Source organism: Apodemus sylvaticus, chromosome 13 (assembly GCF_947179515.1).
Source record: "Apodemus sylvaticus chromosome 13, mApoSyl1.1, whole genome shotgun sequence".
NCBI lineage: Eukaryota > Metazoa > Chordata > Mammalia > Rodentia > Muridae > Apodemus > Apodemus sylvaticus.
Genome location: NC_067484.1, coordinates 32,150,793 through 32,165,988, shown reverse-complemented (window position 1 = coordinate 32,165,988; position 15,196 = coordinate 32,150,793). Strand labels below are relative to the sequence as shown.

General features: G+C 42.0%; 1 protein-coding gene across 1 annotated transcript in view; it reads right to left on the bottom strand.

Moving 5' to 3' along the window:
- Alpk2 (alpha kinase 2) overlaps positions 1–8,441 on the bottom strand; it is a 116,126-nt gene extending 107,685 nt beyond the window's left edge. The window contains exons 1-2 of the mRNA XM_052155850.1: positions 8,326–8,441; positions 306–423 (exon numbers count right to left, since the gene is read on the bottom strand). Of these exons, the coding sequence (XP_052011810.1) occupies positions 306–423; positions 8,326–8,434 (227 nt within the window). The 5' untranslated portion in view covers positions 8,435–8,441. The remainder of the gene's footprint in view (positions 1–305; positions 424–8,325) is intronic.
- Between the last annotated feature and the right edge of the window lie 6,755 nt (positions 8,442–15,196).

Sequence of the window (15,196 nt, the reverse complement as noted above, 5' to 3'; positions counted from 1 at the left end):
GCCTTAAGACAACATGAATTATATGTAAATTACTAGTGTGCAGTATTGTCCGGGGAGTAAAGATGACCATGCCCAGTCCTAATACAATTTTTAAAAATATTTCAACCTCATGTTTGATTAAAGCTTCAGGTAATCTACTGATACAGAGGGAGCACTTTAGTCAGTCCTGGCTGCTTTGACTGTTGCCTCACAGTAACATCTAAGACCAGGGCTTCTGAGGCAGACATGAGCCTGATCTTGTAATAACCAGCACAGCACGGAAGACAGAATTTTAGTGAACAATACACAGGAGCCAAGCCACTTACCATGAGAGATGCAGCAAATGAATGTACTGGTTTTCAAAGAACTCATAACTGGACACAGTGCCTCCCGAATCTATGGCTTGACCATTCTTATACCAAGTCACCTCTGGCTTGGGCTGACCTGATGATAAAAAAAAAAAAAATCAAATGCTAATGAAATATAGAATAAAAAATGCTGTCTCTAAGAAACTATTTTCTAAATTATCCAAAATAAAATAATCCTCCAGAATTATGGTGGCTCTGCAGATAAAGGCACTTGCCACTGAAGTCTGATGGCCTGGGTTTGGTTCCTGGATTCTGCATGATTGAAGGAGAAAACTGACTCTCATGTTGTTGAAAATCCTTTTAAATTTTCAAAATTTTTATTCCTCTGATCTCTCATCTCCAAACTCATTCTGTGGTATACATGTACACAACACACACACACACAAAATATATGATCAGTAACGAAGGTCGATGTTTTAAAAAATATCTAGAAGGCAAAGATGTGATTGGTATTTGATTTTCAGTGTCACATGGAGTCAGAGCCACAGCCAAGATCCTTGACCTTGGAAAATGAGTTTGTTTCACTCCATACTAGAACGGATTAAAATTCCTAGATTTGGCAAACTTATGTCATCTTGTAAGTTTTATCCAACAGAGATGCAAATAATACCTGTCTAGTGGAAAATATAACACTGTAAGGTTTTGTTGATCTGCAGGATATTAACTGGTATTGCACCCAGCCCATGTATGTTCTCCTAACTTTGTTAAATTCCTTTTAAATACATAGTGTGTCAGGCTTAGAAGTCCCAAGTTTTTTTTAACTCATTAGGGGATTGAACAAAACCTTTGATGGCTAATCTCACATCTGCACAGAGATCACTTTAACTTTTGTTTCTTTTAAATAAATTTGTCCTTATTTTCCATTATATGTTTGTACCTGACCCTGTACGCATGAGTGTTTGTGGCTGAGGAAGTCAGAGGGATTCCCCTGGAGCTCTGTTAAAGTTGTGAGCCAGCCAGCATCCTCTGGGAACCAAGCTTAAGCAACAGCAGTATGCATTCTTAGCTTCTGAGACAGTGCCTCTCAACCTTCCTAATGCTGTGACCCTTAAATACAGTTCCTTATGCTGTGGTGACCCCCAACCATACCATACTTGCTACTTCATAATTGTAATTTTGCTACTGTTATGAATTATAATGCAAATAACTGTGTTTTCCAACAGTCTTGGGTGATCCCTGTGAAAGCCCCCCTAAAAGGGTCACAACCACTGTTCTAAGCCATCTCTTGAGACCTTCACCCTACCTTTTTGAAAATTACATTTTTGTGTGTAGTGATGGATCCTGAATGTATCATAAGTGCTGACTAGTTTTATGTCAACTTGACAAAGCTAGAATCATTTAGGAAAAAGGAACTTTAGGTGATTGGCCTTTGGGCACGTCTGAGAGCATTTTCTTAATTGGTGATTGATGTGGGAGGTCCTAGGCCATTGTGAGTGGTGCCATCCCTGGACTGATGGTCCTGGGTGCTATAAGAAAACAGGCTGAACAATTACGCTGATACCAAAGCCACACAAAGATCCAACAAAGAAAGAGAACTTCAGACCAATTTCCCTTATGAACATCGATGCAAAAATACTGAATAAAATTCTTGCCAACCGAATCCAAGAACACATCAAAACGATCATCCACCATGATCAAGTAGGCTTTATCCCAGGAATGCAGGGTTGGTTCAATATACGGAAATCCATCAATACAATCCACTACATAAACAAACTCAAAGAACAAAACCACATGGTCATTTCATTGGATGCTGAAAAAGCATTTGACAAAATTCAGCATCCCTTCATGCTTAAAGTCTTGGAGAGAACAGGAATTCAAGGCCCATACCTAAACATAGTAAAAGCAATATACAGCAAACCGGTAGCCAGCATCAAACTAAATGGAGAGAAACTTGAAGCAATCCCACTGAAATCAGGGACCAGACAAGGCTGCCCCCTTTCTCCTTATCTTTTCAATATTGTACTTGAGGTACTAGCTCGGGCAATTCGACAACATAAGGAGGTCAAAGGGATACAAATTGGAAAGGAAGAAGTCAAACTATCATTATTTGCAGACGACATGATTGTCTACCTAAGTGACCCAAAGAACTCCACTAGAGAGCTCCTACAGCTGATAAACAACTTCAGCAAAGTGGCAGGTTATAAAGTCAACTCAAGCAAATCAGTGGCCTTCCTATACTCAAAGGATAAGCAGGCTGAGAAAGAAATTAGGGAAATGACCCCCTTCACAATAGCCACAAACAGTATAAAGTATCTTGGGGTGACTCTTACCAAACATGTGAAAGATCTGTATGACAAGAACTTCAAGACTCTGAAGAAGGAAATGGAAGAAGACCTCAAAAAATGGGAAAACCTCCCATGCTCATGGATCGGCAGAATCAATATAGTTAAAATGGCCATTTTGCCTAAAGCACTATACAGATTCAATGCAATACCCATCAAAATCCCAACTCAATTCTTCACAGAGCTAGAAAGAGCAATTATCAAATTCATCTGGAACAACAAAAAACCCAGGATAGCTAAAACTATTCTCAGCAACAAAAGGAAATCTGGGGGAATCAGTATCCCTGACCTCAAGCAATACTACAGAGCAATAGTGTTAAAAACTGCATGGTATTGGTACAGTGACAGAAAGGAGGATCAATGGAACAGGATTGAAGATCCAGAAATGAACCCACACACCTATGGCCACTTGATCCTCGACAAAGAGGCTGAAAACATCCAATGGAAAAAAGATAGCCTTTTCAACAAATGGTGCTGGTTCAACTGGAGGTCAGCATGCAGAAGAATGCGAATTGATCCATCCTTGTCTCCTTGTACTAAGCTCAAATCCAAATGGATCAAGGACCTCTACATAAAGCCAGACACTCTGAAGCTAATAGAAAAAAAACTGGGGAAGACCCTTGAGGACATCGGTACAGGGAGAAAGTTTCTGAACAGAACACCAATAGCGTATGCTCTAAGAGCAAGAATTGACAAATGGGACCTCATAAAATTACAAAGTTTCTGTAAGGCAAAGGACACCATCAAGAGGACAGATCGGCAACCAACAAATTGGGAAAAGATCTTCACCAATCCTACATCAGATAGAGGGCTAATATCCAATATATATAAAGAACTCAAGAAGTTAGACTCCAGAAAACCGAACAATCCTATTAAAAAATGGGGTACAGAGTTAAACAAAGAATTCTCACCTGAAGAACTTCGAATGGCAGAGAAGCATCTTAAAAAATGCTCAACTTCATTAGTCATTAGGGAAATGCAAATCAAAACAACCCTAAGATTTCATCTTACACCAGTCAGAATGGCTAAGATTAAAAATTCAGGAGACAGCAGGTGTTGGAGAGGGTGTGGAGAAAGAGGAACACTCCTCCACTGCTGGTGGGGTTGCAAATTGGTACAACCACTCTGGAAATCAGTCTGGCGGTTCCTCCGAAAACTGGGCACCTTACTTCCAGAAGATCCTGCTATACCACTCCTGGGCATATACCCAGAAGACTCCCCACCATGTAATAAGGATACATGTTCTACTATGTTCATAGCAGCCCTATTTGTAATTGCCAGATGCTGGAAAGAACCCAGGTATCCCTCAACAGAAGAGTGGATGCAAAAAATGTGGTATATCTACACAATGGAGTACTATTCAGCCATTAGAAACAATGAATTCATGAAATTCTTAGGCAAATGGATGGAGCTAGAGAATATCATACTAAGTGAGGTAACCCAGACTCAAAAGGTGAATCATGGTATGCACTCACTAATAAGTGGATATTAACCTAGAAAACTGGAATACCCAAAACATAATCCACACATCAAATGAGGTACAAGAAGAAAGGAGGAGTGGCCCCTGGTTCTGGAAAGACTCAGTGAAACAGTATTCAGCAAAACCAGAACGGGGAAGTGGGAAGGGGTGGGTGGGAGGACAGGGGAAGAGAAGGGGGCTTGCGGGACTTTCGGGGAGTGGGGGGGCTAGAAAAGGGGAAATCATTTGAAATGTAAATAAATTATATCGGAAAAAAAAAAAAAAAAAGAAAGAAAACAGGCTGAGAAAGCCATGAGGAGCAAGCCAGTAAGCAGCACCCCTCCGTGGGCCTCCTCTGCTTCAGTCTCACCTCCAAGGTCCTGCTCTGCCCAAGTTCCTGTCCTGACCTCCCTCAGTGAGACTGACCAACCAACCATGACTTCAGAATTGTTAAGGTGAAGTACATCCTTTCCTCTTCACGATACTTTTGAATCATGTTTTATTACAGCAATGGAAACCCTAACTGACACACCAGGCAAGGATCCTACCACTTAACTACAATCCAAGTCCACTGGAAATTATGCTTAATAGTGCTTAAACCTGACCTAAAAGAACAAAGTGGGTTTTTAAAACAAATGTTTTTATGAAGCCTACAAAGTGGCTCAATGAGTAAAGGCACTTGTCACCAAGCCATATATATATATATACACCATATATATACACCATATATATACACCATATATATATATACCATATATATATGCCATATATATACACCATATATATACACCATATATATATATATACCATATATATATATGCCATATATATACCATATATATACCACATATATACCATATATATACCACATATATACCACATATATACCATATATATACCACATATATATACCATATATATATATATATATATATACCATATATACCATATATATATATACATACCATATATATATATACCATATATATACACCATATATATACATATATATGTATATGTGTATGTATGTGTATGTGTATATGTGTATATGTGTATATGTGAATGTATGTATATGTGTATATATGTATATGTGTACATGTATATATATGTATACACACACACACACTTATACAGAGAGAGAAAGAGGAGAGAGGGGTGGGAGACAGAGAGAGAGAGAGAGAGATAGAGAGAGATAGAGAATGGAATGAGAAACTGTTATCTATGGGCATTTTCTATGATGTCTATAGTCATGCCACTGTGAACACGCTCCATCTCCTCTGATGTCAGAAGCTAAGTAGGGTTGATCCTGGTTAGCTCCTTGAACGGAACAAGAACAAAAATGCCATTTTCTTGCTAAAGAAGAAGTCTGGAGTATCAGTCTTCTAGGCAGGACTAGGAATGATATTATCACAGAAACTGACACACTCACACTTCTTCCCTTAGGAGGAGGGCTCATTCCTCTCTGGTGATCTATTAGTAACTGAGTGTGCTGCTGATGGGCCAATGGGGGAAGTTAACCCACACAATAGGGATTTTTTTTCTTTCCTGTTACTAGGCAAGAAAGTTTCCGGTGTGCCCCAAAGAGCTTTCTCGGCACCCTCCGTGTCACCAAGAATTATCAAATGAGCTGAGAGTTCTGGAAGCAAAGCTCAGTATTGGAAAACAGGTCTATACAGGAACGGTCTTGGGGTTTGTTTCTTTCTTATGTCATTTTTGGCAAGCAACCCAGAGGGCCCCAAAGAAGTCCCTATTCTTCTAAGGCTGTAGAAAAGGCTAGGGAGAAGGGGGGTAAGGATGGTAAAAGCCAAAAGACCTAGACCATAGCAGGGCCTGAGAACACTCAGGGCCCAGCTCCTTGTTGCAAGGCTGAAGTGTGCACATCCCACAGCAATGGGGTTTTCCTACCTTCTCCTCCAGGTAGGTGCCTGAGCAGCCGCTCCCCCAAGACTAAGACCAGAGACGCCCACATGTAAGGGTATTTCCCTCTCTCAGCAGCTAATGCCTCCACTTCCTACAGGTAGATGGAAACAGTCCAGAGGAACATCCCGAAAACCACCAGAAGAAGAGGCCAGCAGGCTTCACTTCTGCCTGCTCTTCCCCGTCTCCTAGCTCCACCTCCAAGCTAGCTTTCTCCAGCCCCTGCCTAGGAATCACTGAGTTCTTCTTCTTGTGTGTTTGAGGGTCTTTTCCTGGAGAGAGCATGTAAAATATGTGGGAGCTGGCCCCTACCACACTTTCACCTCACATGGATCATTCTCCCTGACTAGGACTGGTTTTGCTTTTTCCACTTTCCAGGTTGCTACCGGGTGTTTCCCTGTGCAGAGTCTGAGCATGAACCATCAGCCTGAAATGAGACATGCATAGGGAAGTGGTATCTTGTACCATGTGGAAGGTTCTCTTTTTCTCCTGGAAACCTCACCTAAAACTTCTCCTTCCTCTCTGTTTTCCAGTGCTAAGAATGGAACTTGGAGTCTTGCTAGGCAAACAGTCTACCACTGAACCATCCTCCCACACCTGGGCCATCCTTCCCACCCCAGCCCTCCTCCCGCTGTGCTTCTAAGCCTCTCTGTAAGTCGCTGACTGATTCACTCAGAATGATCTAGCTACTATTTATGAGGCCAGAGGCCAAGTCTAGGATCTGTCAAAACACACGGGGTCCTCTGACAGGACTAAGGATTAGCTTGAGTTTCTCCTTCTGTCTGAAGGATCGTCAAAGATCACAGAGTGTGGATGGGTACCCCGAACTCCAGACCAAAGACAGGCTTTAGCTTGACTTCCGCTAACTAAGGATAGTCATCTCTCTGGCCACCACTCCTCCTTTGAGTTAGGAAGAGAAGATGAGGGCTGGCGCTTTCATGTCTTCAAAGAAATACAATCTAAGAAATAAGAGACTCATATCCACATAGATAAAATACCACTTCTCTGTGAAATTACTGTGTTTTTCTTCTTTATTTCTGTGTGCCTGTGTGTGTGTATCTCCCAACCTCTCTGATTTTATATATATTATATATAGTATATATAGTATATATATTATATATATATTATATGTTATATATTATATATTATATATTATATATTATATATTATATATTATATATTATATATTATATATTATATATTATATATTATATATTATATATTATATATTATATATTATATATTATATATTATATATTATATATATATCTTTCTGTCTGTGTATCTGTCTTTCTCTGACTCTTTCTTCTCTCTCTGTCTCTCTTTCTTTCTGTGTGTGTGTGTACACATGTTCACATGTGCATGCACACACACACACACACACACACTGAGAATGCCACAGCATGTTTGTGGAAGTCAGAGGACAACTTTCATGAGTCACTTCTCACCTTCAGCTATGGGACTCAGATCAAACTCTGACTATCAGGTTTATACTACAAGTACTTTTATCATCTGAGCCATCTCTCTGCTCCTTAACTTTCTTTTAATGAACTCCTTTTACTATTGGGTCATTAAGGCCCGATCATCAACTCTGAGTGATCCAATCCAATCCAGGGATAGTTCCCATTTTGGCCTTACCTCTTCTGGATACCTCTTGCTTTAATTTTAAGTTGTTCATTTGCTAGCATGTTTGAGAATGGTGGCAGTGGGTGACAAATTTAGCCAGCCTGGGAACATTGCTTAAAATCGAACAGAAGAGCTCAATTTTATTTTGTGTATATGAGTACACTGTAGCTGTCTTCAGATACACCAGAAGAGAGCACAGAATCCCATTACAGATGGTTGTTAGCCACCATATAGTTGCTGGGATTTGAACTCAGGACCTTTGAAAGAGCAGTCGGTGCTCTTAACCACTGAGCCATCTCTCCAGCCCAAAGAGCTAAATTTTATGAAATGAAATTATTCAAGCCATTCCTAGAGGCCACAACAAGCAAAGAGTAGAGTGTCTGAAAATTAACCAGTGGGAGGGTTGCCTAACAAAGAGCCAGGAGGTGAGGAAAACCACTCAGTATCCAGCATATCACTTGAAAAACGTCATAGAGGGTTTGGTTGCTTAATCAATTACTCAGAATGAGTTTCCAAGATAAATTTCCAGAATGCTGTTTTCATTGTCTTTGAGCCAAGAAACTTGGTCCGCAGAGAGGCATGAAGCTGTATGTACCCAGTCTAGGCTGGACAGCAGAAAGGCTGGGATGAGCAGCAGATAGTCTTGACTGGGTGCTAGTCTAGCGTGCATAGTGATTAGTCTTAGGGTCGTTACCAGCTATCATGCATCGAAGCACGACGTCAGTCTTCTCCGGAACCTTCTGGGAAAGTAATGTTGATAAGAAACATAGTGTGGGCCTCTGGGGGCAGCCTGGATCTGTCATCCTTTCATGCCACGTGATCTGAAACACAAACAAGGCCACCGTCACTGTATGTTCTGTGATTACTCTGATCTCCTTTAGAATCCCAGAAGCCATGTGATATGGCTCTGCTGCTCAGCCTCAGTTGGGCCAGGAGGCGATTGGAGGATCCTCAACAGCCTTCCTGGAATACAGAGCTACTGGGATAGTGCGTCAAGGGGCCACCTTATCCCTCTCAAAACAGTTTGTAGTCTTCCTGATCTCCACTCACTAGAAGCCTAGCATTCCACATCCTCCCGTGGCAATGTAAAGTGTCCCTCGAGGTACAGTTGGGCAACCCTACCTGAAAGCCACTAATCTAGCAGTGCTGGGCTTATCCCAAAGCTATAAGAGCACACACTGAGGGAGAATGAGCCCACAAATCGACAATTCTAGTTCTCTCTTCTTGCTACGTAGGCTGGGAATGAGGCTCGGTTGAGACAATGCTTTCCTGGCATGCACAAAGTCCTGAGTTCCCTCCCTAATATCACATAACGAGTCTGTAATCCTCAAATTCTGGAGGTGTGGTCAGGAAAGTCAGAATTCAAGGTCACCCTAGGATTACACAGTAGGTTTAAAGCCAGTGTAGGCTGGATGAGATCTTGTCTCAAAAACAAGCAAACAAACAAAATATCATTTATTTATAATCACCCCCAAAAAGAATCTTTATAAGTGAGATATGAAGCCGGGAGTGGAGGGGTGGGGGATGGGGGGATAGGGGGTGGGGGTGGCACCTGCCTGTAAGCCCAGTACTCTGGGAGGCAGAGGCAGGCGGATTTCTGAGTTCAAGGCCAGCCTGGTCTACAGAGTGTGTTCCAGGACAGCCAGGGCTATACAGAGAAACCCTGTCTCGAAAAAAAAACCAAATCCAAAAAAAAAAAAAAGTGAGATATGTTGAAATTTAGAAACTACTGACCCTTCTGAACACTAGTCAGGCACCCAGGGGAGGGACTGGACTTGTGCTCTTGAACATACATGCCTTCTTTGGTAGTCACATACTTCTTAGCCATCAGGTAATGTCAGTTCACTTAAGCTATCTTAAATTAACTAAGAGTAGTTTTGATGCCTCTTCTATATGAGGAATATGATGCTCAGGGAGTTTCCTCAAGCAGCTGATGATAGCACAGCAAGTGGCTGCTACCCTGAGGCTGCCTGTCTTCAGGACTGTGCAGGCAAACACTGAAATGACAGCAGTCACAGCTTGTACAGATCTGAGAATGCAGGTGAGTCCAAAGGACTTGTTCTTCCTACTCTACCAACAGACATGTCAGTGTCTCCCACCAAAGTCATCCTTCACAAAGTCCCGAGCTTTGAAATCATAACTAAGTCTATCCAAACAGTCGGAAGCTGCTTCTGCTTTCAACACCACAGAGCTCAGAAAGAGGGCAAGAACCACAGTAGTGTGGTAAGCAAGAATGGAGAAGAGGGGATTAGAAAATGTAAATGGTCAGTCTAGGGGTGCTGGGTGCCATAAGATAGCCTGGATGTCAGCCATTCACACCCAGGCCCCACCCTTATGTGGTCTGGATGCCAACCCTTTAACCATTCACACCCAGTTCCCACCCTTCCCTCTTAGTTTTCCAGAGTGTCTAGTACCCAGAGTGATGGCTGCCAAAGAGAAGTTCCCTGGAATTAGTTGAAAATCTCACTGGGACCCACACAGTTGGTGAGGGGTAGTAGCAAGAAAGGAAAGCTAGTACAAAGAAAGAAACTTCACAGTGTGGAAGAACTTCGGCCTCAGTAACAAGACCCAGCTCTGGAAGACCAAGGGGCTTCCTGTTCAAGTTGAACCAGAATGTGTGGTGGCGGCAGAATCTCAAGCTACAAAGACCCTTTCTGCTTTGTCAAAAAGACGTAGATCTATGCCCCTGTGCAGTCCTACCTAACAGACACACTTCCTAGAAAATTCCACTAGTAAGTGCTGAACATTCCCTGACTAGAGAATGCTATCTAAGGTCTCTCTAGCTATTGCCGGAGTTTGCAACATCTCCTTCACTTCAAAATGTTCTCTTTAGTTTAGGATAAGATGAGGAGTCCTCGATCAAGCTGTCTTGCATGGGACACCTGCACACTCGTCACATCCAGGTAAAGGTGCTCATTTAAGAGAACTCACTGCCGTCTTCCCTCCATCGCAGGAAGCAAGACTGTGCATAAGCCTGAGGCTCCACTGACACATTTGATGGGTAGAAAAGGCTGCAGAGCTGACGGTGGTACATGTCAGCATCAAAAAGCAAGAAAATTCATAAACACTGGTTTGTCATCTGGAAAAGAAGATTCACATGCCCCATGGCTGCTAGAACCTGTTGAGGGAAACAGAAAAGACTGAAAGAAGGCTACTTTCAAAGCATGAGTCCTTTGAGGATGTGGAACTGCATTTCCAATACTTTTGGTTACAGGACTTCTATAAACACAGATAGAGTCTGAAGTACCCAAAGCCCCTAAGTGACTCATTATATTTAACTCATATAAGAGTCAGGCGAGCCTGTCTCAGGGTAGATGGTGAATTAGTTGCATGGGACAGGAAGCTAATTCCCCTGCAATTCCATTCTGGAGTAGCTCACAAGCACACTCAGTGGCTGAAGATAGTTGGGAAGATGGCCTCCTTATGCTACTTCAAAGACCTACCTTTGCAGAACAGGCAGAAGAAGAGTTAGTCTTCAACAGCACCATAGTTGGTTGCCCCTCGCTAGAAAGACTCAAAGATGGTCATGGAATCCAGAGCTATCTATTTGGTCTGAGGCTTGTTTGATAAATTTGAATGTGTCTTTAAGATTTTAAAGTCGATATTACTCAGTATTTCTGAGAAGATGAATTTAGAGTTAGAGGTACACATAAGGCAGAGAGAACAAATCTAAGTCATTTTTGGTTTTTCATCTTGCATTTCATTGTGAGGTGCTGAAGGTCAAACCCAGGGCCTGAATATGTTAGGCAAGTCCTCTACTATTGGTGTACACTCCCAGGACCCAGTTTTTTAATGGTATTTTACAATAGTGTAGAAAATCCCATGCATGTGTTCGTCCATTCTCCATGGCACAGGGGAGGGGCAAGAGTTGGCAAAACCTATGGACTTGTGATTTCAAGTTGGAAATGCCACCTCCTGTGACTTATTGACCAATGTTATTTAATGTAATGTAAATATATATGTCTGTGATGAGATAATTAACATACCACATACCTCACCCACTGAAAAGCTATGACTCCCTGACTTTCATTATAACTAGCTTGTGCAACCAGCATCCCCACAATCGCTTTCAGAACGTGCCATCACCCCCAAAGGAAGCCCCACTTGCCTCCCATTTCATTATTCCCATGCCCAGTCAGTCCCTGTCCACACAGCCTTGTAACCACCAAGCCACGATCCAGTTCCGTGAATTTGCTTCTTCCAGACACTTCGTACGAGCAGACTCTTCCTCTTAGCGTAATGTTGTCAAGTTTGTCTGCATTGTCATGCCTGCTGATGACATCACCTACAAAACTTGTTGGGTAGCAGTGTTGGCGAGAAAGATGACTACCTTGGCTCTCCACATTCCTGCAGACTTATTCAATGAGTTCTGGGAGGAATCTCACAGCTGGAAGATGCTCTCCTGTGCAAGAGACATCCTAGGCTTATGGACCAAACCCAGGCTGCCAGGAGCAATTGCAGGTCTGCCATTTCTCTGGGCAAAGTATGGAGTCTCTTTCCTCCCATGTCGGCAGGGCAATGGAAACAGAATAAGGAACCCAGGAAACAGAACCCGAGTCAGCTGCCTCCTAAGACTCTGCTACGTGATTAGTTTGTGTGATAATAACCTGGAGGCTCTCAGGTAGGACTGCCTCTTCACAAGTTTCCTTTTCTGCTGTGGGTTACCACAGTGCTGTTGTTTTTAAGGTGATATTCCTATTAACGGGTAAACAGGTCTCCTAGAGTAACGCTCATCAAGAAAGTGATACACAAAGCAAGCTTCCTCCCACTCCGATTCCTAGGACCACGGCTGTGGGCTGGATGGAAAGAAAGGGTTCACAAAGCCAGGCTGGTGGTGAGGCCCTGTGCGTCAACTGCAACTCCTCCATGGGTGACCACTTCCTGTCAGTTCTGTCCCACACGTGAAACTCCTGACATGATAGTGTGGTTGACTCACGAGGTTGGGTTAGTTCCTGAGCATCTTAGCCATTGGGCACTGACTGTTCTCTGAAGGAAAAGGACAGTTAAGTCGGGCTGTGGTTCATGTTTCGTGGCTTCTCTGAAGGTGAGAATGACATGTTTATCGTCCTGTGCTAGAGATGACGGATGAATATTGAACATGCTAGAGGTGACAAATTGAGGCTGAATTATCAGCCTTGGTGGACAGAGCCACAGAAGGAGAGCTTCAAAATCAACCTAAGGGAGTGGGGAGTGCATTAGCCCAAAGAACATCAGATTTTTCTTTCTTTTTCCTGTGTGGATCAGGGCAAGTTTCTTACTTTAAAAAAAAATGATACAGGCTTTGATTTATACAGATCCTAAATACATACATTTATGCCTTTTAAAAGGACATATAATTTATGTGTTTAGAGATGACCACTTGGGAGATTTTACACACACACACACACACACACACACACACTCATAAGAGAGAAGTTGCAACTGAGAAGAACAGCAAGCCATAGAAGGAGTTGAAGAATAAAAGAGGTATAGGAATGATGTAAACATAGTACTATTTACATTAGTAAAAAGAGTCTAAATGTCATCTCGATAGCAAGATAAGCACTGTGTGAGCATTGTCTAGGATCTGTGGCTCTGCGCTAATGTCTGGAAAATTATAAAAGGCATGCCTTTTATACAAATTGGTAGCGAGAAAGTATGAGACTATAGGTGGGTTCTTAGGAGCATCTCAAATATTTATAAAAGGCCAAGGTTTGTCTTGGCTCAGCACAGAGAGTCAGCTGTCATCATCACGATCAAGGAAGAGGCCACAGAGTGCACACAGAGTACGGGAGTGGCTCTGACAGAGCTGGCAGCGGAGCCAGCCATCGAGTCTTTTCACTTTGGGAGAGGCAGGGTTACTTGATGACCATTGGCAGGTGCCGTCCTGAATTTCCTGAGTTACTGACTGATCTTTTGGACACCACACACATTTCCCCTTAGTATTCAGCCCCATGTTAGGGGAGCTGCCCTCCCCAAAGGGGTTCTGGCCATTTCAGAAGGTCATGTTCAAGACAGAGTACCCAGGGACAGATAACTTTGGGGTAGGGGGATCTTGGCATAGTGGTATATGCCTGTGATCCCAGCTTGGGAGGCTGCAGCAGGAAGATCATGAATAGAAAGATCCTGTTGCTGGTGTGTCTAGTCCTGCTAGGACTAGATGTCCCTGGGTGGGGTAGTAGCCAAGGAGGAAGATGATGTTTGGTGCCTACCATGTGCAGTTTCAACACGTGGCCACATTTAATCCTCATAGTGAGATTCTTACATGTATATCTTTTCCTACTTCACACATAATTATTTGGAAGCATAAGTAAATTATCATTTTTGTTTGTTGTGTATATATCTGAGACAGCATTTCTCTGTGCAGCCCAGGCTGACCTCAAACTCAGTATCCTCCTGCCTTTGCCTTGAAAGTGCTAGGGTCACAGACCTATGTGCTACCATGCCCCAAGATTAGCTACCTATTGAAAGCTATGTGACAAGCCTGTGTGACCTGAAAGTGTCAGGGCTGTAGTGTGATATGGGCCCAGGTAAGATGGCATGTCAACTTGGAATGATGTGAAGGTGACCATGAAAAATAAAGGCAAGAGAACAAACATATAGAAAGGTGCTCAGCATTCTTGTCGTTAGGCAGAACGGAATCAGAGCCACAGTAAGATGCCAGAACCTCCGCCCCAGGAGGGCTACATGTCAGCGAGGGCGTGGAAAAGAGCAGCAGCCCTCGAATCTCTCCAGTGGAATGTAAAATAGTAAAGACATCCTGGAAAACAATTTAAGTTTCTTACAGAGTTCAACATAAATCCATCTAATGGGCGATCCATTCCACACCTAGAATCATTACCAAGGGAAACAAAACATCCATCTTCTTGAGCACTTCGCACAAGCATCATTTGCAGAGTTAGAGTAGCCAAAAAATTAGAAACAACCAAAATATTCAACTGTTGAATAGACAAAGTGTGGCAGAGCCACACACCTGAGCAATGAGAGGAACAAAGGGCACACATGGAGGGACATGGCGAAACTCAAAGCACTCTCATGCTCGGCAAAAAGAGTAAGACCCAAAGACCCACAGGATGGGAGTCCATAATGAAACATCCAAAGGAAGCAGTGGGGACACAGATTGGTTAGTGGCTGCTGGTGGGAAGAAGACTAATTGACAACAAATATATGTATATGTATATGTATATGTATATGTATATGTATATGTATATGTATATGTATATGTATATGTATATGTATATGTATATGTATATGTATATGTATATGTATATGTATATGTATATATACATGTATATGTGTTTATGTGTTTATGTGTATATGTGTTTATGTGCAAATGTGTTTATGTGTATATGTGCATATATGTATACATTATATATATGTTAGGTTATATATATCTTATATATATGTATTAGATATAGTAGATATATATGAGGATATGTTTTATATGTGTTAGGAAATATATCTTATATATTAGATATATGTTATATATAATATATGTATTATATATCCTAACATATATATGCATGTGTGTGTATATATACACATATATATGTATGTATGTATGTGTATATATATAGCATGGGAAG